The sequence below is a fragment of the Lycium barbarum genome, chromosome 12, assembly GCF_019175385.1.
Source record: "Lycium barbarum isolate Lr01 chromosome 12, ASM1917538v2, whole genome shotgun sequence".
In the NCBI taxonomy this organism is placed as follows: Eukaryota; Viridiplantae; Streptophyta; class Magnoliopsida; order Solanales; family Solanaceae; genus Lycium; species Lycium barbarum.
This window is the reverse complement of record NC_083348.1, coordinates 71070770-71094464: the sequence shown is the minus strand read 5'-3', so window position 1 is coordinate 71094464 and position 23695 is coordinate 71070770. Positions and strand designations below refer to the sequence as shown.

Sequence of the window (23695 nt, the reverse complement as noted above, 5' to 3'; positions counted from 1 at the left end):
ATGCCATTAATTGCTTGAACAATGCTAAATAGTTTGAGACAATGTTGCTATAAATTAACGTAGAATCTTTCAAGTATTAGTGCTAAACAAATTGGGATATATGGATAATAATACTTATAACATTAATTGCTTGAACAATGCACCGCTAAATAGTTCGAGACAATGTTGTTTGTATAAATCAATGTAGGACCTGTTTGGCTACGAGAATTATTCATTTTCTTCCGATTTTTTTTTTTAGAAAATCGGTGTTTGCCATGCAAATTCTAAATACAACTTAATATCTAAAATTTTATTTTTACTTTCTTTACGTTCAAACAGTCAAATACAAAACTAAGCTTCAAAATTTCTAAGACCAAACGCCTAAAAGTAGTATCTTTCACATTTAAAAATATCAACTCTGTGTTAAAAGAAAAAGGGGCGCCGACAAGCTCAATCAGTAAAGTTCAAAAAAGTATCCAAGAAAGAAACAATCACCATCTATTGTACCTTAAAAACAACTCCAGCAACTTCCTTAAAAATCTCTCCAAAAAAGTGACAAACTTTCCTTTTCTCATAATTCAAAATCATCAGATTCAATAGCTTGAAGCAAACAAAAACCCCATCAATTTTGTTCATCTCTTTGAACACTGAGTAGTGACAACACACATACATTAAGTCAATTTTAGTAAGTATGCTGCTGCTACTACTGTCACTATTAGTAGCATTCACACTACTCATTTCTTCAACCCCATTAGTCCATTCACACTACAACTGGTCACCTTCATACTCCTCCCACGCGCCCTCCACTTTCCACTCCGAGTGGCGTCCCGCACGCGCCACCTACTACGCCGCCGCAGACCCACGCGACATTGTCGGCGGCGCGTGTGGATACGGTGACTTAGAGAGAACTGGGTATGGTAAAGCTACAGCTGGGTTAAGTACTGTGCTATTTCATAAAGGTCAGATCTGTGGTGCTTGTTTTGAAGTTAGGTGTGTTGAGGATTTAAGGTGGTGTATACCTGGTACTTCTATTATTCTTACGGCTACTAATTTTTGTGCACCGAATTATGGGTTTGAGGTTGATGGTGGTGGACATTGTAATCCGCCTAATGCTCATTTTGTGTTGCCTATTGAAGCTTTTGAGAAAATTGCTATTTGGAAAGCTTCTAATATGCCCATTCAATATCGCAGGTTCGTGCTTTCACTAATATCCCTTTTTAATTAGTGTATCTGTGCCTTTGAAACTTGTGTTCTTGAACTAAAGATTGTCGAGCTAATACGGCTCAAAGATACTCTTAAGGTGATTGGATATTGTCTGCTTTGGACCAAGCCCGCACGCTTTTCCCTGAAAGGCCTCACATCATTAAGAGTATTCAACACCTTATAACTAGCTCTTTTTTTTCTTTTCAGCTACCAATGTGGTACTTTGTTCGCATATCCAAATAAAGATGTGTGTAATGTACCAAAATACCGTTAAATCTTTGTGGTCTTAAATATGCCATGTTGGATATTAGGACGTTTAAGAAATAAAGGAAGACTTTTGAAATGAGGTTATTTGACTTAACACAAAGTTTAAGAAATAAAGGAAAACTTTTGAAATTTGTGTGGTTAGAAAGCATCTACTTAAGGGTAAAAAGGGAAATTCAAGATTGAATTGTTACTAAATATAGAAAGTTGTCATTTTTTTTTGGGACTGATTAAAAAGAAAAAAGTGCCATATAAAGTGGGAAGGAGGGTGTATTAAGTATAGAAAGTGGCATACTTTTTGAAACAGACTAAATATCGCAGGTTTGTGCTGTCACTATTATGCCCATTAACTTAGTATAGTAATAATGCTAAGCAAATTGGGATAGATGGATAATAATATAACACTAATTGCTTGCGTGCTTGGGCGAGAGTAGTACTAGGATGGGTGACTCCCTGGGAAGTCCTCGTGTTGCATCCCTCCTTTTGTCGCTTTTAATTATATATTCTTCAACAAAAATATAACACTAATTGCTTGATCAATGGCAAATAGTTTGAGACTATGTTGCAAAAAATTAATGTGACGTCTTTCAAGTTTAGTGCTAAACAAATTGGGATGTATGGATAATAATATAACATTAATTGTTTGAACAATGCAACCTTAAATAGTTTTGAGACTGTTGTATAAATTAATGTAGTACTTCTTTCAATTTAAAACGATCCATTCGTAGGTTCGTGCTTTCACTAATATATATGTGTGTGTTGAAAATATTCAACCGATTCAAGTATCAGTGCCTGGAATGCTAGGTAAAAACAAAAAGGAAGTAGCTGAAGGGCATTTATTGTAAACTGAAGTGTAATTTGAATGAATGCATAGGACAGGTAAAAGTGAAAGAAATAGACATTGCTTGTGAGAATAGGAAAAAATAATGAAGGGGGAAAAGGAAGCACATCATAAAGATTGGAGATTTTTAATGATTGTAGTCAGTTTATGAGGGATTTGGGGATCAATATATATTAGAAACAAAATACATGACCGGTTAAAATGTCTTCAATTGATGAACCGCATGAACCTAGCTTATTACTTTTGATTTCATTGACTTTTTTCTTTAGTACAAGTAATTTCAATGACTTCTATGGAGGGAGCAAATCTTTTTCTAATTTCTATGATATGCATGTTCTATAAAATTGTCTTGAAATGTAATGTGAAGGTATTTCTTTAAGGAAAGTCTCCTATAGCCTTCTGGCCAGTGCACGTGAGTAAATATATGCATATTGATATCCAAACAAATGTATTTATGAAAATGTTCTGCTGAAGATGATCTAAAGTTCATTTCTATTGGAAATGCATTGAGAGCTTCCTGGAATTAAACAGCACTATAGGTTCTAGCTGTGACTACCTCCATATCACTTTCACTTTTTCTTCTTTATTGAATTTATCCATCTTTAGAACAAGAATCATGTAAAGACCCTAATGGTGATGTATTAATGGATGAACTAATACTTGGACCATCAAACAAAAACCAAAAGATGACCATTTAGTATTTCTCTTTGGGGTGGCATGGTTTCTATGTAAAATCATATTGGTGGATGTTCATGTATACATTCCTAGTCATGACTTCAAGAACGAGACCGTTCCCAGTGGTTGGTGACAGACTTGTTCACAAACCGTTGTTCTCAGTGTACGAGCTAACAAGAGTGGGAGATGAACTTGAAGGAGAACCAAGAGGGAGGATGTGGATGCAAATGCAGTGAAATAAATCTATTGCTCGGGAATAGTGAATCTTAAACATAAGTTGACTACTTCAGATGCTCTGTGGAGCAATAAGATTCTTGATGGATCCCTTAAGAGTTGAATTATGGCGAGAATGTAGGAAGAACAAATCATTGGAAGGAAATTGGGGGAGTGAACTCTTTATTGATTTCCTGCCTGCCTTAATTATTTTGGAACAGTATGATTTTGCCCCTTGGTTGACATCCAAGAGTTGCATCCAGAAGTAAGGCTCACTGATTGTTTTTCCCGGAGAGTATATCACCGCAAGTTCCAGAACAACTTTTCCTTTCTATATATGGGCTTTCTTAGTATTAATGTGGATCTTCCAGAAAAGAGAAAGGAGGGAAGAGGTGAGTTAAATGACTCAATGGCATGTAGATGAGTAGATCAATCTCCTATATCTACTCGGTGATTCTTTCCCATCTACCTAAGCCTTGGTGGATGTAGTTATTCGGTACCTGTGCTGGTGGGATATAGCAGGTACCAAGTGGAATAGTTGAGGCCACCATCATCATCCCCCCCCCCCCCCCCCCCCCCCCCCCCAAAAAAAAAAAAAGGTATTTCAGCTGCATCATTAAGGAAGGATGTGCTTCTTGAAACTTTACTAAGCTGATTTCTTGATACGCATGTTTGTGGAATATGGTAGCAGACTATGGTAGCTTTGGTGGAAGCATGTTTGGTTTGGTTGAGCTGTTGGACAACTAGTTTTTGGAAAAACCAAAAAATGTTGTGTGGTTGGATTTAATTTTTAAAAATTCAGCTTTTGGAAAATACTTGTATTGGTTAAAGGTTGCCACTGGGTTGTTTTTAGTTTCTGGAAAATAGTTAGGTTCTATCTTCACCATATAGGCATACATATTGTTTTGACCTCACAACTTTAGTTTTGATTGGAGAAGTTCTCAAAAACTTTTTAAACCAAACGGGACTTAGATGAAACCTGCAATAATAAAATTTTGTAGTATTAGGTATGGGATGGAAGCATATGTCAGCATATTGACCTCTGTAGTACTTAGATGGAATGATAGAGAGCAAAAAGAAAACAAAAAGTACTTACATGGAATGACACTTTCTATGTGTCAAGCGCTTGGTGCAAATTGGTTAGATAATCAAGTAACTCTGTTGGGTCGGGTCCCTGAATAACCAACTTCTCTTCTAAGCTATCATATTGGAGACTTACATTTTTACCAATCGAAAAATATTGGAGACTTACATTTTTGCTGCATGAGTTCTTATTGCAGAAGTTGCTCAAAGAAAGTTCCATTTCTGCTATACATGGATTTGGCGTATTTTAATTGATTTCACTTGGAGTTTATCGAGCTTTCATTTCATGATAGTTACCAAAAAGGAGAGATCAAGCTGAGAAACTGCTATGGCTGATAGTTTGGATTTCATGCAACAATCATTTAATATAAATTAAGACTTCTGTTTAGTGGTACTCTGGACTAAGTGGGCTGTCTCGCAACTACTCTTTTTTCCTAACTAGCGGGTTTATGATGTTGGACAACATCAAGGAAGGCAATCACTTTAGTTTATGAGATTGACATTTGAAGGTCAATATGCATGCTTTGTTTCTAACAGTCAGACATTAAAATGACCTACACGGTTTTTGGAGTTCCTTCCTTCCTGCCTGGAGGATGAGCTTTTATTTTTAATAGACCAACTGGTATGAGTGGTAACATAAATAGACTTTCAAACTGCATAAGATGCCCGTAATATTTTTACTGTAGATTGGTCATTCCTTCTACTTTGAATAAATCTTATGAGCCTTTGAGAAATATTTTTCCTGTCCAAAAAAAAAAAAAAAAAAAAAAAAATCCACTGGAGAACTTTAGGGCTATTCATATACTTAAGTCAATCATGATTTATGTCCAAATAGATATATGGAAGCACTTACAAAGAGTTATCCATGTCGCCATCCCCCAGATGTGAAACTTTAGGTATTAGTTCCATGATATTTGGTATAGGTATTAGTTCCACCTTCAAGTATCTTTTCTTTCCGCTTGACCATTTAGTACAATTTTCTGCAACTTACTTGTAGCTCATCTACGTACTCGCAAACATTCCTTCCGATCCCAAAAGAGCCTACATATTTGGTAAATCTACATATTTTCTCCCTTTATAACTAGACAGTGCAAGTAGTTCTCACAATTCCCTTGTTGAATCTTTCCTGTATGGATACCTAACATATGCTTGGCTTCTTAATCCTGAACAGAATAAAGTGCAGAAAGGAAGGGGGAGTTCGATTCACTATTAGTGGCGGTGGAATATTCTTGTCAGTTTTAATCAGTAATGTTGCAGGCTCAGGTGATATAGTCGCAGCAAAAGTTAAGGGTTCAAGAACAGGCTGGCTTCCTATGGGTAGGAATTGGGGCCAAAACTGGCACATTAATGCTGACTTGAAGAATCAGCCGCTTTCTTTCGAGATGACTAGTGGTGATGGGGTAACCTTGACATCTTACAACGTAGCTCCCAAGAACTGGAATTTTGGTCAGACCTTTGAAGGCAAACAGTTTGGATCTTAGAGCTCATGCCAAAATTGTATCTAATGTGCGTCTTCCTTTTTGAATTGCCCAAGATTAGCTAGCAATGTTGGGCGTTTTGTTCGACTTCATGTTGTGTCGGTGGCTATCTGATTTGGTTGTTGCATTGCAAAGCTGTGCAATTGTGTTGTATGTTATTCTTCTATTAAATCTTTGTGAGCTTGGATGTAACCAGAGAAGAAACCTGCCACTTGGAAGACAAAGATGTCCTATATGCCTATCTTGTAATCGAGCAATTGTTTTGCCAGTCAGATGTTGCAGAACCTGAATCAAAGTTGTTAGAATTGTTGCTTTGTAGATTAAGAACATTGCTCTTTGACTTTGATGAAATCTATGAGCATATCCTCACAGAACTATATCCCTTATTTCTGTCATCTTTATTTATTTATTTGCTTCAAGCATTCAGTTATCCGTAATTCACCGGACTAAATTATTCACTTATAAAAAGGAGACAAACGTTTCCCTGATACTGTAGATTTTCTTATCAAATGATCAGAACTATATCCCTTATTTCTGTCATCTTTATTTATTTATTTGCTTCAAGCATTCAGTTATCCGTAATTCACCAGTCTAGTCCGGATTCATGATGTATAAAGCCGGGGGTTTGCGTTCTTTACCAAAGAGGACTCCATTCCCATGGTTTGAACTCGAGGCCTCTAGTTAAAGGAGAAGAATTTTTACCACTTGACTTTGGTGGTATCCCTATAAAATTTACGTAATGCATCCGAGCCACCAGCGTATGAATATGACATGTTAAATAGTACACCACATTGTTTTTCATTCATCATACCATCCAAAGCTCCAGATTGCCATTTTTCTTTTGTAGTTTTCTGATACCAGACATATAGCCGTCCTAGATACATCTCAACAAAGACTTGGACAAATTAGAAATCAAGACGGCAGATCATGAATTTTGTCAGTTGTAGAAATCAAATCAGGGTTACAATTACAACTCTATAGTTCAAAGAACTGGCATGACAAGACAAGTAAATATAGAAAGGATCTACATTCACTTGGTACTGGGATGGAAAAAAAATGATTATTTTCTAATAAAAAGTACCAGCTCAAAGCATTATGAAGAAGAAAACTAGGCAAAACAGTCTGCTTGATGAACTTTGTATATATCTCTTAGAGCTGATTCGCTGGCATCTTCTCTTGTTATATTTCTAGTTAGCACGGAGTAGTTTATCTCATCGTATTATCTTTCAGAGCCCGATAGCGTAAATAATAGTAAAAGGAAACCAGGGATTCTGATATGGAGACTTCTCTCTTTCCAACCTTTTCTTCTTTTCTTTCTCTTGTTGTTGCTATCCATTTTATTCCTTTGGCAGCCTCAACTCCATCATACCTAAGTTTTCTTCAGTGCTTATCCAAACATTCAGATCCATCCGGCCACATACTGTCAAGAGTGTACACCCCAAATAATTCCTCATATGAGTCTGTGCTACAACACTACATCAGAAACAAAAGGTTCAATAGATCAACCACTCCAAAACCAGACATTATTTTCACTCCATTACAAGAATCCCACGTCCAGGTTGCTGTCATTTGCTGCCGGAAAACTGGAAACTACCTAAAGATCCGAAGTGGAGGGCATGATTATGAAGGCATTTCTTATGTCTCCAACATCAGTTTTGTTCTCCTTGACATGTCTAACCTGCATTCAATTGATGTCGATATCCAAAATGAAACTGCTTGGGTCCAAGCTGGTGCAATTCTGGGGGAACTTTATTACAAAATTTGGGAGAAAAGCAAAATTCATGCCTTCCCAGCTGGAGTTTGCCCAACAGTTGGCATTGGTGGTCACATAACAGGAGGAGGATACGGTAACCTGTTAAGAAAATATGGACTGTCAGTTGATAATTTGATTGATGCACACATAGTAGATGTTCATGGTAGAATTCTTAACAGAGAATCAATGGGGGAAGACCTGTTTTGGGCGATTAGAGGCGGGGGTGGTGCTAGCTTTGGAGTGATAACAGCCTACAAAATTAGGCTGGTAAAAGTTCCTGATGTTGTCACTGTTTTCCGAGTAGTGAGGACCCTTGAAAAAAATGCAGTTGACATCGTTTACAGGTGGCAATTCATTGCAAATAAAATAGATAACAATCTCTTTATAAGGTTAACTCTAAAACCTATCGGTGACAAGCAAAAAGGAACTAAGACAATTGAAGCAACATTTGTAGCATTATTTCTTGGAGATTCCAGAAAACTTCTATCGGTCATGGATAGGGATTTCCCTCAATTGGGTTTACATATCGAGGATTGCAGGGAGATGAGTTGGATAGAATCTGAGCTTTTCTGGGCAAGTTTCCCTAATGGAACACCGCCTGAAGCTTTGCTCAACCGAATGCCTGGAGCGAAGTTTCTGAAGCGGAAGTCGGACTATTTGCAGAAAACTATTCCCAAGGATAAGTTGAAATACATATTCAATAGAATGATCGAATTAGGAGACACAGAGTTAGTATTCAATGCATATGGTGGAAGGATGAATGAGATCCCAGAATGGGAAACTCCATTTCCCCACAGAGCAGGAAATATATTTAAAATCCAGTATGCGGCAAATTGGGGGAAAGAAGGAAAGGAAGCAGAGAACTTCTATTTGAACCAGACCAAAGTATTGTACAACTACATGACTCCTTTTGTGTCAAAATCCCCCAGATGCGCATTTTTAAATTATAGAGACCTTGACATAGGGGTTAATCATAATGGAAATAACCGCTACATTGAAGGTCGTGTTTATGGACTGAAGTATTTCAAGGATAATTTTGATAAATTGGTCAAAGTCAAGACTTTGGTTGATCCAGATAACTTCTTCTGGAATGAACAGAGCATCCCTCCTTTAGCAGCGTAGAGTACAAGTATAGGGGCAATAAGGGCGTGCTGATGTCTGAGCAACCTTGAGGTGTCAGTCTTCAACAAAGCCATTTTATTTTGGCCCATTTCTCTCTGTTGAAAGATTAGCTTTAGAGACAGCCTTTTATATAATTTGTGTTTGCAACTTCCCTTTTATGCTGAATCCAGTTTGCTTCAAGGGACTAAGAAATGCGAGCAACTCACACCCTTCTCAATTCTCATATATCCTAATAAGTCTCAAATAGAATCTGTAGTACTCTTTTTAACTTTCACCCTTTTTAATTTTTTTTTTTTCTTGTGGGGGGTGGGGTGGGGGTGGGGGGGTGAGGAGGTAGGGAGAGGGGTAAGGGTTTTCCAGTTCACGCTCCCTAACTACTTATTTTCCAATCAAAGGAAAGGTTTTACACATTCCATATACTCTAGATAACAACCTCTGCCGAAAGCAACTACATCAAAATCTAACTTGTTCAAAGATAAACTTCAATGAAATTCACAATAGCAAAAGAACCTAACATCCATTCAACATACAGTATTTGCAACCTCTGACGGTCGCTGCATTCCTTTGTTGTTACAGGGGGAAGATGAAAAGAAGCAAGACACACGACTTGTGAGTTTATCGGTTGAAGTAGAGAGAATTTTGGGTAGATTGATTAAACTACAAGTTCTTTAGCATTCACTTTGTGCTGTATCAATAAATTCATTATTACTTTATCGAAAAAAATACATGGATATAACAACAGAATTCTGAAGATGTATTTGCCAACAATGATCTTCAAGTAGCTAGAAACCTACTAAAGTTTGCAGCTCATAACTACAATGCAGGGACCCAAGTGTGATTAAGTTGTATCGTGCAACTAGCTTCGCAGGATGTCGTTATATAACTGTCTATAAATGTTCTTTTGCTTCGTTAAAACAACAGAATTTCCAAACTGGATATTTTCCAATGTATAATAACCTATTTATTACAAAAATAAAAAAAATACACAACTTGAGACTATTCACCTGAATGCTTTTGGAGTATGCATGTACTCTAAAGCATATAACACGAGATTTACCAACAAACTGATATTACAGGATAGCAGGAAGGTTTTGGAAAGCAACTCAGACTTTCCAACAAATTACAGAATTATATGAACTAGCTTTGACCATAAAACAGACAAAATCTGGAAAGTAATTTTAGCAGCTTATTTTCCACTAACTGCAAGGGCAATCTATATAAGGAGTCTGAGGGTAAAATTATTCCACAAGTTGACATACAATTAGGGGTCATAAGAAAATAATCACCGGGTAAAGTTTAAATCTAAGGACCTGCTTTGCCGGTGACAGCTATTACTTTCCAGACTGGATAGCTACAAATTTCAGCTATTACTTTTCTGTGGATAGGATCCCGTACATTTTAAGTAAGTTGGATTGGTGGACTACACTATCAACAATGATTTCAACACAGAATAGCAGGAGTTTAAAGTGAACCAATTTGAGGACCTGTTTAACTGGACGGGAAAGGAACAAAATACCATATTTAACTAGCTTTAGGAGAAATTAGATTAACTTTATACGTAATGCAAGAGAAAAGCTGAATATAGGTGTAACTCATCTGAGTGGATATTAAAACCATCAAACATCGATCATAAACATTGATACGAATCTCTATATATGTTCACGTTGAAATTGGCCGTGAGACATAAGGGCTGTCCTTGCTACGATAAGTTGTGTGAGTATCAGTACTCCTACAATTGAAGAAAAAGGGGGTAAAAAGAATATGAACCTCATTATGTACTACCATCAAAAACTTCTCGCCACTGATCTTCAATTGCCAAGTGTAGCACCAGGAAAAGAATCCCATATTATAACAAAAGCTCTAGCAATTACAAAACTACTTCTATTACCGTGGCTCCATTACAGCTTCTGATTAGATTCTATAAGCAATCCATTTAGCATTACATGAACTGCAGCTTCATACACAACCCCGTGATAATGCATTCCATCAGTAGTACAACGAGCTCCACATTTATTACTCAACGCGTGAATGTCCAGCAACACAAGGGGCCCACCAGATTGCCGCAACAGCTTACTGCTATAAAGTTCATCAGTATAAGCTTGCCACATCTCATCAGTCATTTTTTCTCGCTTCTCATTTGTATTCAACATCAAGTTTATCAGCTTTGGCATTCCCAGCCAAAAGAAGTTGGGTGACCGAACTGAAACTAAATTTGCGCCAAAATCTGAAGGTACTGGTAACAACAATACCACCAAATCCGCCAACAACTTTAGGGAAACACCATAATCAGTAGCATTATTTATATGTAACATATCCCATAGACCTGTCCCAATCACAAATACATCAGGATAACTCTTTTTCTCTTCAAACCCCAGAACCAAATCAGTCAAGTTACTTACATAAGGTGCCCAAATAAAATCCAACTTCATCCCAATCTCATCAATAAATATGTTATAATCACTATGCCTCTTGAACAAATCCCCCCTAATCATCTCCATTTCACTTCCCCTTAATAACAACTCCAAAACAGAAACTACAAATAACCTTGCCTGTGAATCCCCAGCAATAACAACCCATGATCCATTAAACAAATCTGAAGCATCAGACTTGTTCAACTTTTGGAAACCACATTGAACTACAGGTTCAGACTCAATCCACTTCCAAGAATTGTTTTTCCCCACATTATCATTCAATTCTTGAAAATCAAATGATACTTGGTGAAGTAAGGAAATGCAAGAATCAAGATTTACACTTGATAATGATGATGATAAGGGTGTTGAACCTGATGAAAAAAGCATATTGGAGACTGAAGGGAAATAAGGGGTCAAATGAACACAAACAGAAAGGGTAATAAAGAGAGCACAGCTAAAAAATAACATTTTGTTGCGACTCAAGTGCCAACCTGCCATACCTATAGGGACAAATAGTACAAGAAAGGCAGCCAATACTCCCAATTGAACAGCACCCCACATTATATTCTCTTATTCTGACTGCTAAATCATTCCCATTTTGCAGCAAATTATCTTTAAAAAAAATAAAAAAAATGTGTCGTTCTGTTTGGGCCTAAACAGAAAAGTGTATCATATAAAATGAGAAAAGAGGGTCTTGAACTGTGAGAGAAGATCTTCAGGAATTGGAATGTTGGATATAATTGAAGAGTGTAAAGAGTCTTCTATTGCTTTTCTTGGTGAAGGAAAATGGATATATATTTGGAAGTCGAAGATGGTAGGAATTGTGAATTGACGGAAATAGAAGCGGTGAGTGGTGACAGCTATAGCGAAGGAGGAAAAAGAACAGCACCTTCCAAATCAGGAAATGAACGCTGGGCTAAAATTGTCTTCTTGTGTCGAGAACAGAAGGTGTTTGACCGTGCTACATAAAATTACAGTTAATTTCCAGGTCACTCATATTTTGATATTTATTTCTTAATATTATTTTTATTTTTTTAAGATTAGAATATCATTTAATTATTTTTATTTTTTTTAAAAAAATACTAAATATTACAAAACTCTCCTTATCTCTTAGTTGACATGTCATATTCAATTTATTATTTTAATAATAAATTTATGGAATAATTTCAAAAACCTACCTCCAAATTTGTCTTTATAACATTTAGTTCTCTTTACACTAGCTTCCCTTATTTTGACTCTTTTGTAATCAAACTAATTTTAAATACTAAAAATTATTTATGTTGCTAATATAGCCTTTTGTAACCTTATTTATAATGTTTAAACTTTTGACCATAATAGTTTCTCATTGATCGTAAGATTTTTTCTAATTTATAACTATCTAATTTTATAGGTAAAGTGTTCAATTTTTTTTTTGTTGTGCTTGAAAATTTTAATCTCGAACACTAAACTATGAAATTCAACAACTGTGATATGAAAATTGATTCAAAAAGCTTGGACTTCATACTGCTTCATTAATTATTTTTAAAGTCCCGCGCTGCATATACAGTTTCCAACCTTTTTTCGTAGATATAATTATGCATCTTCTACCAAGAAAATTAGTATAAACTTTATTGCAGTTATACAACTATAAGAATTTAAAAAAGGGATTATTCATCTCACCCTCTAAGTACTAAAAGCGTGATGTGCTCCTTTTAGCCAAATATTGTTATTAATAACATGATTATAAGAACAAAGAGAAATATTACCGTAACACTAGAATGTAGGATTTCTCCTAGTGATACTATATTAACACTAAAATTTAGCTAGATAAGAAAACTTCATACCATGAACACCCATAACAAACTTGCAAATTTGAGTAAAACTAGACGAATCTCTACACTAATTGCTATAAAACGGATCAAATCTTGAAGTAAGGAAGGAAATTGTGACATGAAAAAGAAATTTAAAAAAATGGAATAATCCGGCGACCTCCGCCATCTCCCACTTCAACTCCGACGGTTTTTTTTTTTTTTTTTTTTAATTTAAGCTAGTGCAAAGTATTCTCAATGAACCAATCCTTTGTCTATTGATTTTTGGTAGCCTTTGAATAAGGGGTTTCTATTTTTCTTCAATTTGGAGCTCTAAAATTGTTTAATGGTAGAAAAATGGTGGAACTATGTTAGAAAGAAGAACAGTTAGGGAAAATGGGTTTCTATTTTTCTTCAATTTGGAGATCTAAAATTGTTTAATGGTGGAAGTATGTTAGACAGAAGAACAATTAGGGAAAATGGGTTTCTATTTTTCTTCAATTTGGAGCTCTAAAATTGTTTAATCGTGCAAAAATGGTCGAAGTATGTTAGAAAGAAGAACAATTACGGAAAAATTAGTAAAAAACAGATTTAAATGAAAAATATACGTGTTAAATGCTGGTTGACGCGTGTATTTCACTACATTTTTGAAATCTGGGCATAGCGTTTCAGGGGGCAAATTATTCCACTTTTAAAATTGTCACGCCCCAAAACCCACCCTAGACGCGACTGGCATCCGAAGTCATGAACAACCTCGGAAGAACCTAAAGATGCAACATTCAACTTCTAGAACCTGCAAGGTTCGCTACTCAAACGCCAACAATTTATATAAGCAACTAACAAATTAAAAAAAAATATGTCAATTTTTAAATCAGAGAAAGTCTTGATAAAGGTATAACTTAGTCAAAACAGCAAAGCCGAAGCTTTAACAATAATCCTTCAACTACCCATGGAATGGATGTAAACTATGAAGCTTCTAAGAATAAAGAATGACCGTCTAATCATCGGAACGCAGCCCGGAAAATTAATATAAATAAATGGAATGAATAAATAGAGGATGACCCACGAATGAGCATGTGGGCTTACCAAATCAATAACAACAACAAGTTCTCCTAGCGTTTTAGTCTCCACGAACCTGCTCTTTCTCGTTACCTAACATACCATAAAAAACAATAATGGTATGCCTGAGTACTTCGTACTCAGTGAGTGCCTCGGGGACAATATGACATATAAAAATCAGATACAATAATAAGTGAAGAAATCAGTTTTGGAAACCATGTGAAATCATTGTTAAACAGTTATTCAACTTGGTTCACTATGCTTGTCAAATGAATGAGAACCCCTTTTTATCAAGTTTACAACTTTCGGTTATGTCTTTTCAATTTGCCAGATTATCATCAGTAATACTTTCATAAAGAGATAAAGATATCACACATGCTAATACAGGCCCAAGAATTTGTTGACACCCAATTTTGTCCCGCCTTCCTTCAAAAAATATTTATTGACATTTCTAATATTTTAACAATAGCTTAAGAATAGTCATTTATACTTTACCGCAATTTTAATTAGCTTTCTATTAATACCGCCGTTTATTATCCAATTATAGCCATTGCCTATTATCATTATTATTACTGTTATTATCGTTATCATTATCATTATTATTATTATTATTATTATTATTATTATTATTATTATTATTATTATTATTATTATTATTATTATTATTATTATCATCATCATCATAATCATATTTGCCATTATTATGATTTACATTACGATCACTTTTAACATTTTCTATTTACCGTCTTATGCACACACACATCGCATTTTATTTTACGCAATTAAACATAGCATCTACTTACTGTTAAACTTTAAAATACTATCGCACGACCATTATGATATCATATAATCTTATGTTCATCTGAGTACTAACAAATATATACCTTTATATTAGGTAATATTTTAGCACGCGTTAATACATAGGTAATTAAAATGAGTCTTTTATTCAAATTTAGAAGCCTAAATTGATACTTTCATCAGCTAATTTTTGAGCCCAAATCCGAACCCAATCAACAACAAACATTTTTCGGACCAGCCCAAACAATAATTGACCCAGCCCATATTTTTAAACCCGACCAGCCCGCACTTTAAATTCATTAACCCAATGACCCGACCCGATTCTCTTTTCAAGAGATGAAGTCATTAGGGTTATACATCATTTCTCTCTTCAGCCGCCCCCCTCTTCTCCCTCTCTCTTCTCCCTCCCTCTCTCTCTCTCCTCGACAAAAATGGCGAAGCTACAGACTCCTTTCACTCCCACAGACCATGCATGGTCGATTTAGGGAAAAGAAATTAATGATCGATCAGGGTCAACGTTGAAGAGGTGGTCTCTTTTCTCTCTCTGTTCTTTTCAATCTGAAAATCCTTAATGAGTTTTTGTCCATTTATGAGTTCAAATCTTTTCTTTACCAGTTCCTTTTCATTTTTTCGGGTACAAAGTTTTAATGGGTTTTTGTCTACTTCTTTCTTTTCTGATCAAGCGTCTGAAATATCGACAAAATTCGAACGTTTGTATCTGGAGCGGGGCGTTGTTGACCGAGAAACCCCGCCCAAAATTTTGAATCCCAGCCAAACCCTAATCTAGATCTATAAATACAAACCCTAGTGGAACCTAAAGGAGAGTTCTTTTAGCCGCCTTAATCCTTCTTAAAAAATAACATTCTTCAATCCCTATATCTCTGAGTATTCAATCGAAATACTAATATTTTATTTTATTTTCTGCTATTGTTTCGAGTCTGAGTGCACGCAAGTTTGGAGTCTGTAGTGTTCGAGGGTAGATCGGATATCCAAAAACCCCACTTCGCTGCACCTGAAGAAGGTCAGTAATCTTCCTTCTCTTTTATTCTTTGCGCATTTTCTGTTTTCTTTGCTTGTTATGTGCTACGTGTTCAGCTTAAGCATGTTAATTAGTTTAAGTTAGTAGGGTGATTTGTTTACGCATTAGTTTTGGGCTTGTTTAACTTTTTATGAAATTTGCTAGCCATTTTTTTTTATGCTAGATCAGTAGTTAAAGCATGTTGATATGTTAGTAAATTAGTTAAACAATTCCAGTAATGTAGTCAAGCCTATCCTATCTGATTTATGTAGTTTTATGCGTGGGAATGACTCAGTTTAGCTTGAAACACATGAGCAAGGTCTGTTGAGTAGGGTTTAGGTGTTAGTTTAGCTTGTTTTAGTTATAAGAACCAATTGCTTTTTGTGGTTTAGCTTAAATTCATCATGATTAGTTTGTATGTCTAAGTGTCTTGAGCTCCATATGTGTGCAAGTATACATTATTTGGTCCTATATATACATGAATATCCCCCCATATTCCTCATTCGAGTCCTGTATATGAGGTATACTTGCAAGTTGTTTGTTTTGTTCTGTGTGCCTGAATACTGCGAATGTCTTGTCTGAGTTCAGCATTGTGTTTGTATATTGCAAATATGCCCTGTTTTAAGCTTTGGATATGTTTGTATGCTGCCAAATGTACATTGTTTGAATTCCGCACACGCTATGCTTTATCCCAGTTCAGTAAACGATAGAATACTGCAAGATACACCTAGTCTAGATTCTGTATATCTCTGTGTTGTCTGCATATTGCAAGGAGTTAGACTTGAGTACATGCTTTTTGTGCAAAAAGGGTTTGGGAGTTATTTATTTTATTCCCTTTGGAGACTCGACTGAATCTATGTGTGAAATTTGAGAAAAAATGGACCTTTTACATATCATGTGTACACCATGCCCTTTGGTTGTTGTTCCTCCTCCCTTTTCCCCTATTCTGCTATGCTTAGAGCATGGAATGAGCTGTAAATGTATGCCTGCAAGTTATTTAAATTTTAAACTTCAAAATTTTGTCCATGCTTGCCTAGAATGTTTGTCCTTGGTCATGGTGTCCCCTTTGTTGGTCTGCAGCTTTACTTACATATCGACTTACTTTATTTTGTATGATTAAGTGTAACTTGAATCATCCTTAGCTGCCCTCTTAACCTTTGCTCCTGCCTGACCCTCTAAAATTGTCCTCTGCATGAATTGTGTCAAAATAACTCCAGTATCATCAGGTCTTTTTAAAATTATAAGTCTGCATTCAATATGCATAAACTTCGACTGCTATGTGTGCCTTGATAATCTCCAATTGAAATCAGTGAAATGTCATCTTTAATACTTAAAAAAGATTTTCATGAATTAAGTTGGAACAAACTGTCGACTGTCAGTATGCATGACTCTTTCATCTTTTTTCCTCTTATCCAAGGAATCTGTTAAGCATCACTGATTATTATAAAGTTCTTTGGTTAGAAGTTGTAAATAAGCATCCTTGTCGTGATAAATGGAATCTCTGTGATCTGATTTTGTTTCGAGTGGAATATGGAGTGCTCGATTGCTGCATTTAGTTAAGGTTTTCTTGTTGTTCTGGAAATTCTTACATTGCAAGTATATCGTGTTTAATTGAGTCATGTGTATGTATGTATATGACATGTATACTTTAATCAATATGGATTAAGCTTGAACCCTCCCCGGTGTTAGCCATGCCTGGGATTCATGAAATCCCTTGGAACTTGTGCAACATCGAGAAGACGGGGGCAAAAGCTTTCCAATATTAATCTTCCAAGCATCCTTATGAATGTGTATACACGAGGTATACTTAAATATACATAATATATACATGAATCATTTGTTTGTTGAAATTGCTCTATTAATTTGGCATGTCAAGGTACTAATCCTTTTTCTTTCATTTTTATGCATGACCATCTCGTATGAGCCCAAGGGGCTCGTCTTCTTCCCGCATTCGGTGTTGGGCTAAAGCCCAACGTGATATTCTCTCTCTCGAGTCACCCCTATCAGCCGTGTAGAAAAAAGGATTTTTGGGCCAAAGCCCATCTGGCGGAACCAGATCGCAGCAGGCCTAAAATGGGCCAGATCCATTTAATCATATTTATCCCTCTACTTTATTTTGTGTATTTGATTTGTATTACATGACTAACATTTTACCTTGTTTTTGTTTTCTTAGCTTAGATGAATCCTAGTGAATACATGAGGTTAGTTTAGTGATAATGGGTAGTTAGAGTTTGAGTTTACCATCGAAATAACGTATTTAAAGGTTTAATAATTTAGTCTATTTCGTCAGTTCAAGATTTCTGTTAATTACTCTCTTACAAGTTTAAAATGGGTTGAGTGATCCAATTAAGAATTAAGTCCGATTTCAAAATTATCTACCTACTTCAAATTATAGCTTAACGTTATTTTATAAGTTTTTTTTAAAGTTTTATGGTTAATTCTATATAAAGGCAATAAATGATCATTTCTAGTAGTGATTGGAGATGAATCTTTTCCCAAATTTAATCTTTACTTTCCAAACAAAGCCCAATTTTTCATAAAAGAGGATAGCTATATTTTTAAACTACTTTTCACATAATAGTAGGGAGCTAATTTGTTATTGCTTTTTTTTATCTTATTTTGTCACTTAATAAATTTAAACAGTTAAAATCAATTGATATTCAATCATTGAATTATTTCAAATGCCTATTAGTATATTGACTAATCCAGCACATTTTTTTAGTCTAACTTATAACTAAAGCCTTTCCTATAAATTACTACCTTATTTAATTTAAATAGTAGCCTTATATTCTCCATTTTGAAATCTTGACAATATTTACAAACTATTTTCCTAAACATTTAAAATGTTATATTTGTATTTTTTTTAGTCTTAATTAAATAACCTAAGTTTGACCGGTTAATCGTAGTTAGCGGATCTTAAAGGATGTCTAACCCTTCCCTTTAGGATAACCAAGAACCCTTACCTAGAATCACATTAGTTAAGCGAACCATTAACGGAGATTTAGTTTAGCTTTACCTTAGTTAATAATTAGGTGTCCTAATTCACCTTTAAAATTAATTAGGTGGCGACTCCTTAAAAATAAACAAAATAGGAATCACCAATATATTGTACTCCGATTTGACTTGGTTAAAATGGGGTATAACAAAATTAATCACATCGAAGGGATGACCTTTGAGGTTCCCTAAACATAACTGCGCACCACCGGAATATTAGACTTTCGGTGGCTATCCTTCCTCCCGAATAGCTAGGCATAAACCGCACCCGGGTAGCGAACCCGCAGTGGCCACTCTTCCTCCCGAATGGCTAGGCAGTACCACACTAGGATCCATAGTGACTACCCTTCCTTACGAATAGTTAGGCCAAACACAACAACAAAGTTCATAGCATAGAAGCCGAATCATAATTCATATTAAGGTAGTCACATCATCAATTAGCATTTAAGTTCATCATGTCATTACAAAGATACATCTTTTCATTGATAATCTTGAAAATGTTTCCACTTCCTTAAACAAGGTTCAATTGTCATAGTTCATCATAAAACACCATTACCAACCCTTAACCCATTATTGATGATCATCTCTTATACGAGAAAATGATTAGAATTACGTATACATGTATAGAGTATAATACAATCAAGGTTTAATGTGGGCTTGTCCCCTCACGCACACCAACCACAATCAAAGCATGAAATAGGGTTTTGAAGTATGAAAAGTTCACCTTTTTATTCAGTAAAGAACTTTTGAAAAGGAGACATACATCCAAAATAAGGTTTTCAAAAGAGACATACGTCAAATCCCGCTAAAAGCTAGCAAAACGGAATTCCCAAGGTTCAACAATCAATCTACAATGGATTTAGATGAGAAAGATTAAAGCTTTATTCGTTTCTACGAACTCTCTTTATGTTTCGAAAAATTAAGGCTTTTCTAAGCCTATAAACGTGTTCTTGGACCCTTCCATGAATCACTAGCGGATTCTAACCTTGTAGAACTTTCTACTCTAACCCAAACTTAACAATAAACTCAGGAAACTTAGAAGTCTTACCTTTTAGACGAATTCCACACGCCTCTTTTCTTCCTCTTCTTGAATTTTCAAGAACCTACGGTTTGGAGAGATGATTTATGATAAAAAATAGATGAACTTTGGTGTATGATGGATGGAGATTGAGTATAGACTCACCTTAGGGTTAGAGAGACTTCTATAATGTTTTTTTCCTCAGAAAAATTGGTTTAAAACGAAGTGGGAATGAATATAACGAAGTTACGGCTTTACAACATCGTTTTCGGCGCGCAACCGCGCAGATGGAGGCCCATTTCGCACAGCGAAGGCAGTAACACTACCTTTGGTGCGCGATCAGGCACCTAAAAGCCACTTCGCACAGACTGCGCAGTGTCCAGTAAAATGGGCATAACTTCTAGCACAAAGCTCTGTTTGAGCTCCATATTATATGGTTGGAAAGGTATTCCAAAGACCTACAACTTTTAAGTTTTGAGTTTTCTCAAATTCCTAACGCAAATACCCGAAAACTGGCCATAAGTACAGACTGTCTCAGACTTAGCCGAATTTAGAAGACCTTAAGAACTTCACTTTTTGGTTTGACTTCAAAACGACTGCTTATCCCCCAAATTCATCCCGAATGGATTCATATAGCTAAAATATCATCTTAAAACTAGTTTTTACACATACACACCTAACTCAGGTTTACGGGATGTTAAAAAAATGATCAAGGGGTAATAGGACGCCCGCAAAGGTTGGGTGCGTCATAATTAAACTGGTCAAACGTTGAGGGAGCATCTGACTATTTTGTCTAGATATTAGATAGTTTTAAATTTTTATCCTAACTTATAATATAACAATCCTAACAATTTTAGGGGAGAGAACTGTTACGAAACATTGTTCACATACTTAAGTTATAAAAGGGTAAATTTGAAATATATAGATTTCTAATTATTTAAACAAGTTTGGTTACAAAAATTGAAATAAGGGATGTTAGTGTAAATATCTCAAACCCCAAGAAAACTAAGTGTTATCAAGATAAATTTGGAGGGAGGTTTTTAAAATTATTCCATAAATTTATTATTAAAAAGTAAAATTTTAATGTGACATGGCATGACAACTAGGAGAGAAGGAGAGTTTTGTAATAATTAGCATTTTTTGAGAAAAATAGGGATAGTTGAGTGATATTCTAGTCCTAAAATAAATAAAAGTGATATTAAGAGGCAATTGTCTAAACATGAGTGACCTTTTAGGGAATTAACTCTATAAAATTATGATTTCATATATTGATTTCAAATCAGTGTTTATTTATGCAATTTGAGTAGAATTTCAGTTTCAGCTTCATATCATGATTTCAAATTCCAAATTCTACAAAAAGGTACGTTTTGGGATTCCAAATCATGATATCAAATTATTTTAAATGTAAAATTTTACTCATAAGTTTATATTTTGTAAGAAAAGATTCATAAGTTGGTAGATATATTTACCAACAATGTTTATCAAATAGTAAACATCTGCAAGTTGGTAGTATATTTATAACGAATTTACTCTTACCAACTACATTTACTTATACAACTCATGTTCAATATTCTTTTTTGATTGAACTAAAGTTCGACCACTTGATGTTGTATTTTTTAGAAAGGTCTTCTAATAGCGTATCAATTTTGTTATTATTTGAGATTATTTGCTGGAAAATATCCTACGAGGACATTTACAAAGAAAGACCATGTCCTTAGGGATTCAGAATATTAGAGAGTCTCAAATGCAATGCCAATAAAGAAAGGAATTAATTGGTTCTTGATGCTTAAGGAAAAGATCAAGAAAAATTTGTTAACTTAAAGAAGGCTCAAAATTTATGGAGCATCAAGATATGCAAGAAATATCAAGTTCATAAAAGAGTCTACATTCAGAGTGATCAAGATCCAAGTTCAAGAAGAATTGGTGAAGGAAATATTTACTACAAAATAAGATGATTTGCTCATTATGGAAGAAAGAATATTTCCACTACAGCCTATTTTGGGAAGCATTTGATTTGAGGAACATAGCAAGAGTTATGAAAATATGGGGTGCTGAGTAATATATTTTACGGCTAAATGTGAAGGAAGGAAAGCACACAAAGATGCAGTAGTAATTAAATATATCAAGCCATATTCAAGGAAAGAGAATAAATCAAGATTTAGCATGAAGGAAGGGATCAAGGTAATTAAGGAATTGATTTTAATTACAATGCCCTACAAGGAAAATTACTTCTGCTCAATTCATTAAAGAATTGGAAGGAAGGATCTTTAATATCTCAAGTACCAAAAATCTGCAACAACAAGGAAAGACTACCAATGAAATTATACAAGGAATATTGGGAAGCTCTACTCGGTCAAGGAATCAAAGAGAATATATCACTCCAAGATTTAAGGAAGCAATCAACAAGTAATCACAAAAAAGATTGAGGAACAATCTGTGAAATTCCCTTGGGTTATGCAATAGCCAGAGAAAGTTGAAAGGCTATAAATATGATCTCTTAAAAGAAGAAAAGTACGCAGCCACTTATACTTCCGTCTCAACCTTCTCAAGTTCTTTGTTCTACCTTTCATAAGCATTGTATTTCTTAGTAATTTACTGTGTACTCAAAAAGGAGAGGCGAGAAAAAAATATTGTTGGTGAGGCTTTGTATTGAGAGGTTGTGTCATTGTTCGTTTCTTTGGTGAGTAAGTGAAAACCAAAGAGTCGTTGTTGGTAAGCGAGTGAAAAACCAACCTTGTACAAGAGTTTAAGTGTTAGACGTAGGAGCTGCACCTTACAACCATTGTACGAAGAACAACTTACAAAGAGCTTAAAGAGATAACCTTCTTGCAACCCAAGGGGATTGGATTAGGATACCACATTGGTTCCAACCCAGTATAAAAATCCTGGTGTCATTTAGTATATTGCTCTCATATTATATTATGCACTCTTACTATTTATTGTGATTTATACTTGTGTAAATCAAATGACTAACAAATTTATGCAGGCTGTCTCGCCATCAGTCAACTGACACGAACAGTAGTCGACTAGATTTTTAACAAGCTTACAATTCACCCCCCCCCCCCCCCCTCTTGTACATTCAATTTTAACTATTACACTTGCATTATTTTTTTGGTCGAAAGAGGAAATTTTATTTCAACCAAGTATGACATTTACAAAGCTACCAGTTCATTGGACTCTACAACTAGTTCTCAAGATTGCTAACTACTTTTTCCTATCTATACACTCAAATATGCATAAACTAGCAAAACAGAGTCTAGCTAGGAAAATAATTCAAAGCATACAAAATGATGGCCTATTTGGTTTGTCTTTGACCTCGAATATAGAGTTGGAGGACAATTTCCTTGATTCTGAACTTGTAATCTCTACTGGTATTTTGAAATCTCCGAGCATTTCTTTCAGCCCACACATGGTAGACTGTTGCGGCAAATATGAATCTCAAGAACTCTTGGTCTGTTTCCACTGGCCCTTTTTGCAATCCATTTCACTTCATCTTCCCAAGCTTGTGCAGGTCGACAAAAAATTACAGTATATATGTAGGGTAGATTTTCTGTATTTATGTACATATATTAACTTTTGAACATCTTAAATAATTGTAAAAGGTTAGCTCAAGTGGTCCCACTACTAAAAAAACAGGATTTCCTGACCTCAAAAAACCGACCTCATGAGGTCGGTAAAGTCATAATATTTTTTTTTCAATTTTTTTAAAAATAAACCGACCTAATGAGGTCGGTAATTTTGTACCAAAATTTGAAAAAATAATGTACCGACCTTAGTAGGTCGGAAATTTATTTGATGCCTAATATTATAATTTTATTTTTAATTTAAAAGAATACCGACCTCACGAGGTCGGTTCATTAAAATTAATTAACAATTATTTTTAATAGACCGACCTCGTGAGGTCGGTATTCTTTTAAATTAAAAATAAAATAATTAAATATACCGACCTCATGAGGTCGGTATAATTGGGAAAATAAATTAAATTATAACAGACCCAAA

At 35.1% G+C, this 23695-nt stretch overlaps 3 protein-coding genes across 4 annotated transcripts; 2 read left to right on the top strand and 1 right to left on the bottom strand.

Moving 5' to 3' along the window:
* The first annotated feature begins 399 nt into the window (after window positions 1-399).
* Window positions 400-6131, top strand: LOC132625245 (expansin-A13). The gene is made up of 2 exons (XM_060340100.1): window positions 400-1170; window positions 5430-6131. The coding sequence occupies exons 1-2, from the start codon at window positions 671-673 to the stop codon at window positions 5737-5739; spliced, it is 810 nt and encodes a 269-aa protein (XP_060196083.1). The 5' UTR covers window positions 400-670; the 3' UTR covers window positions 5740-6131.
* Window positions 6132-6661: 530 nt separating this feature from the next.
* Window positions 6662-12127, bottom strand: LOC132625244 (protein ALTERED XYLOGLUCAN 9-like). 2 transcript variants are annotated; one of them, XM_060340098.1, is made up of 3 exons: window positions 10379-12127; window positions 7688-7801; window positions 6662-7588 (listed from the first exon to the last, which is right to left on the bottom strand). In XM_060340098.1, exon 1 carries the CDS (start codon window positions 11581-11583, stop codon window positions 10510-10512), a length of 1074 nt encoding a protein of 357 aa, XP_060196081.1. In that variant the 5' UTR covers window positions 11584-12127; the 3' UTR covers window positions 6662-7588; window positions 7688-7801; window positions 10379-10509. The 2 variants fall into 2 exon arrangements, with proteins under 2 accessions (XP_060196081.1, XP_060196080.1); XM_060340097.1 differs by lacking the exon at window positions 7688-7801.
* On the top strand, window positions 7013-8611 carry LOC132625243 (berberine bridge enzyme-like 21). Its single transcript, XM_060340096.1, has one exon. The coding sequence runs from the start codon at window positions 7013-7015 to the stop codon at window positions 8609-8611; it is 1599 nt and encodes a 532-aa protein (XP_060196079.1).
* Window positions 12128-23695: the final 11568 nt, after the last annotated feature.

Excerpts from the sequence above, each read along its gene's own strand:
- LOC132625245 (XM_060340100.1), top strand. The coding sequence starts at position 671 with ATGCTGCTGCTACTACTGTCACTATTAGTAGCATTCACACTACTCATT. Across the intron at positions 1,171-5,429 it reads ATGCCCATTCAATATCGCAG|AATAAAGTGCAGAAAGGAAG; the intron begins GTTCGTGCTTTC and ends AATCCTGAACAG.
- LOC132625243 (XM_060340096.1), top strand. The coding sequence starts at position 7,013 with ATGGAGACTTCTCTCTTTCCAACCTTTTCTTCTTTTCTTTCTCTTGTT.
- LOC132625244 (XM_060340098.1), bottom strand. The coding sequence starts at position 11,583 with ATGTGGGGTGCTGTTCAATTGGGAGTATTGGCTGCCTTTCTTGTACTA.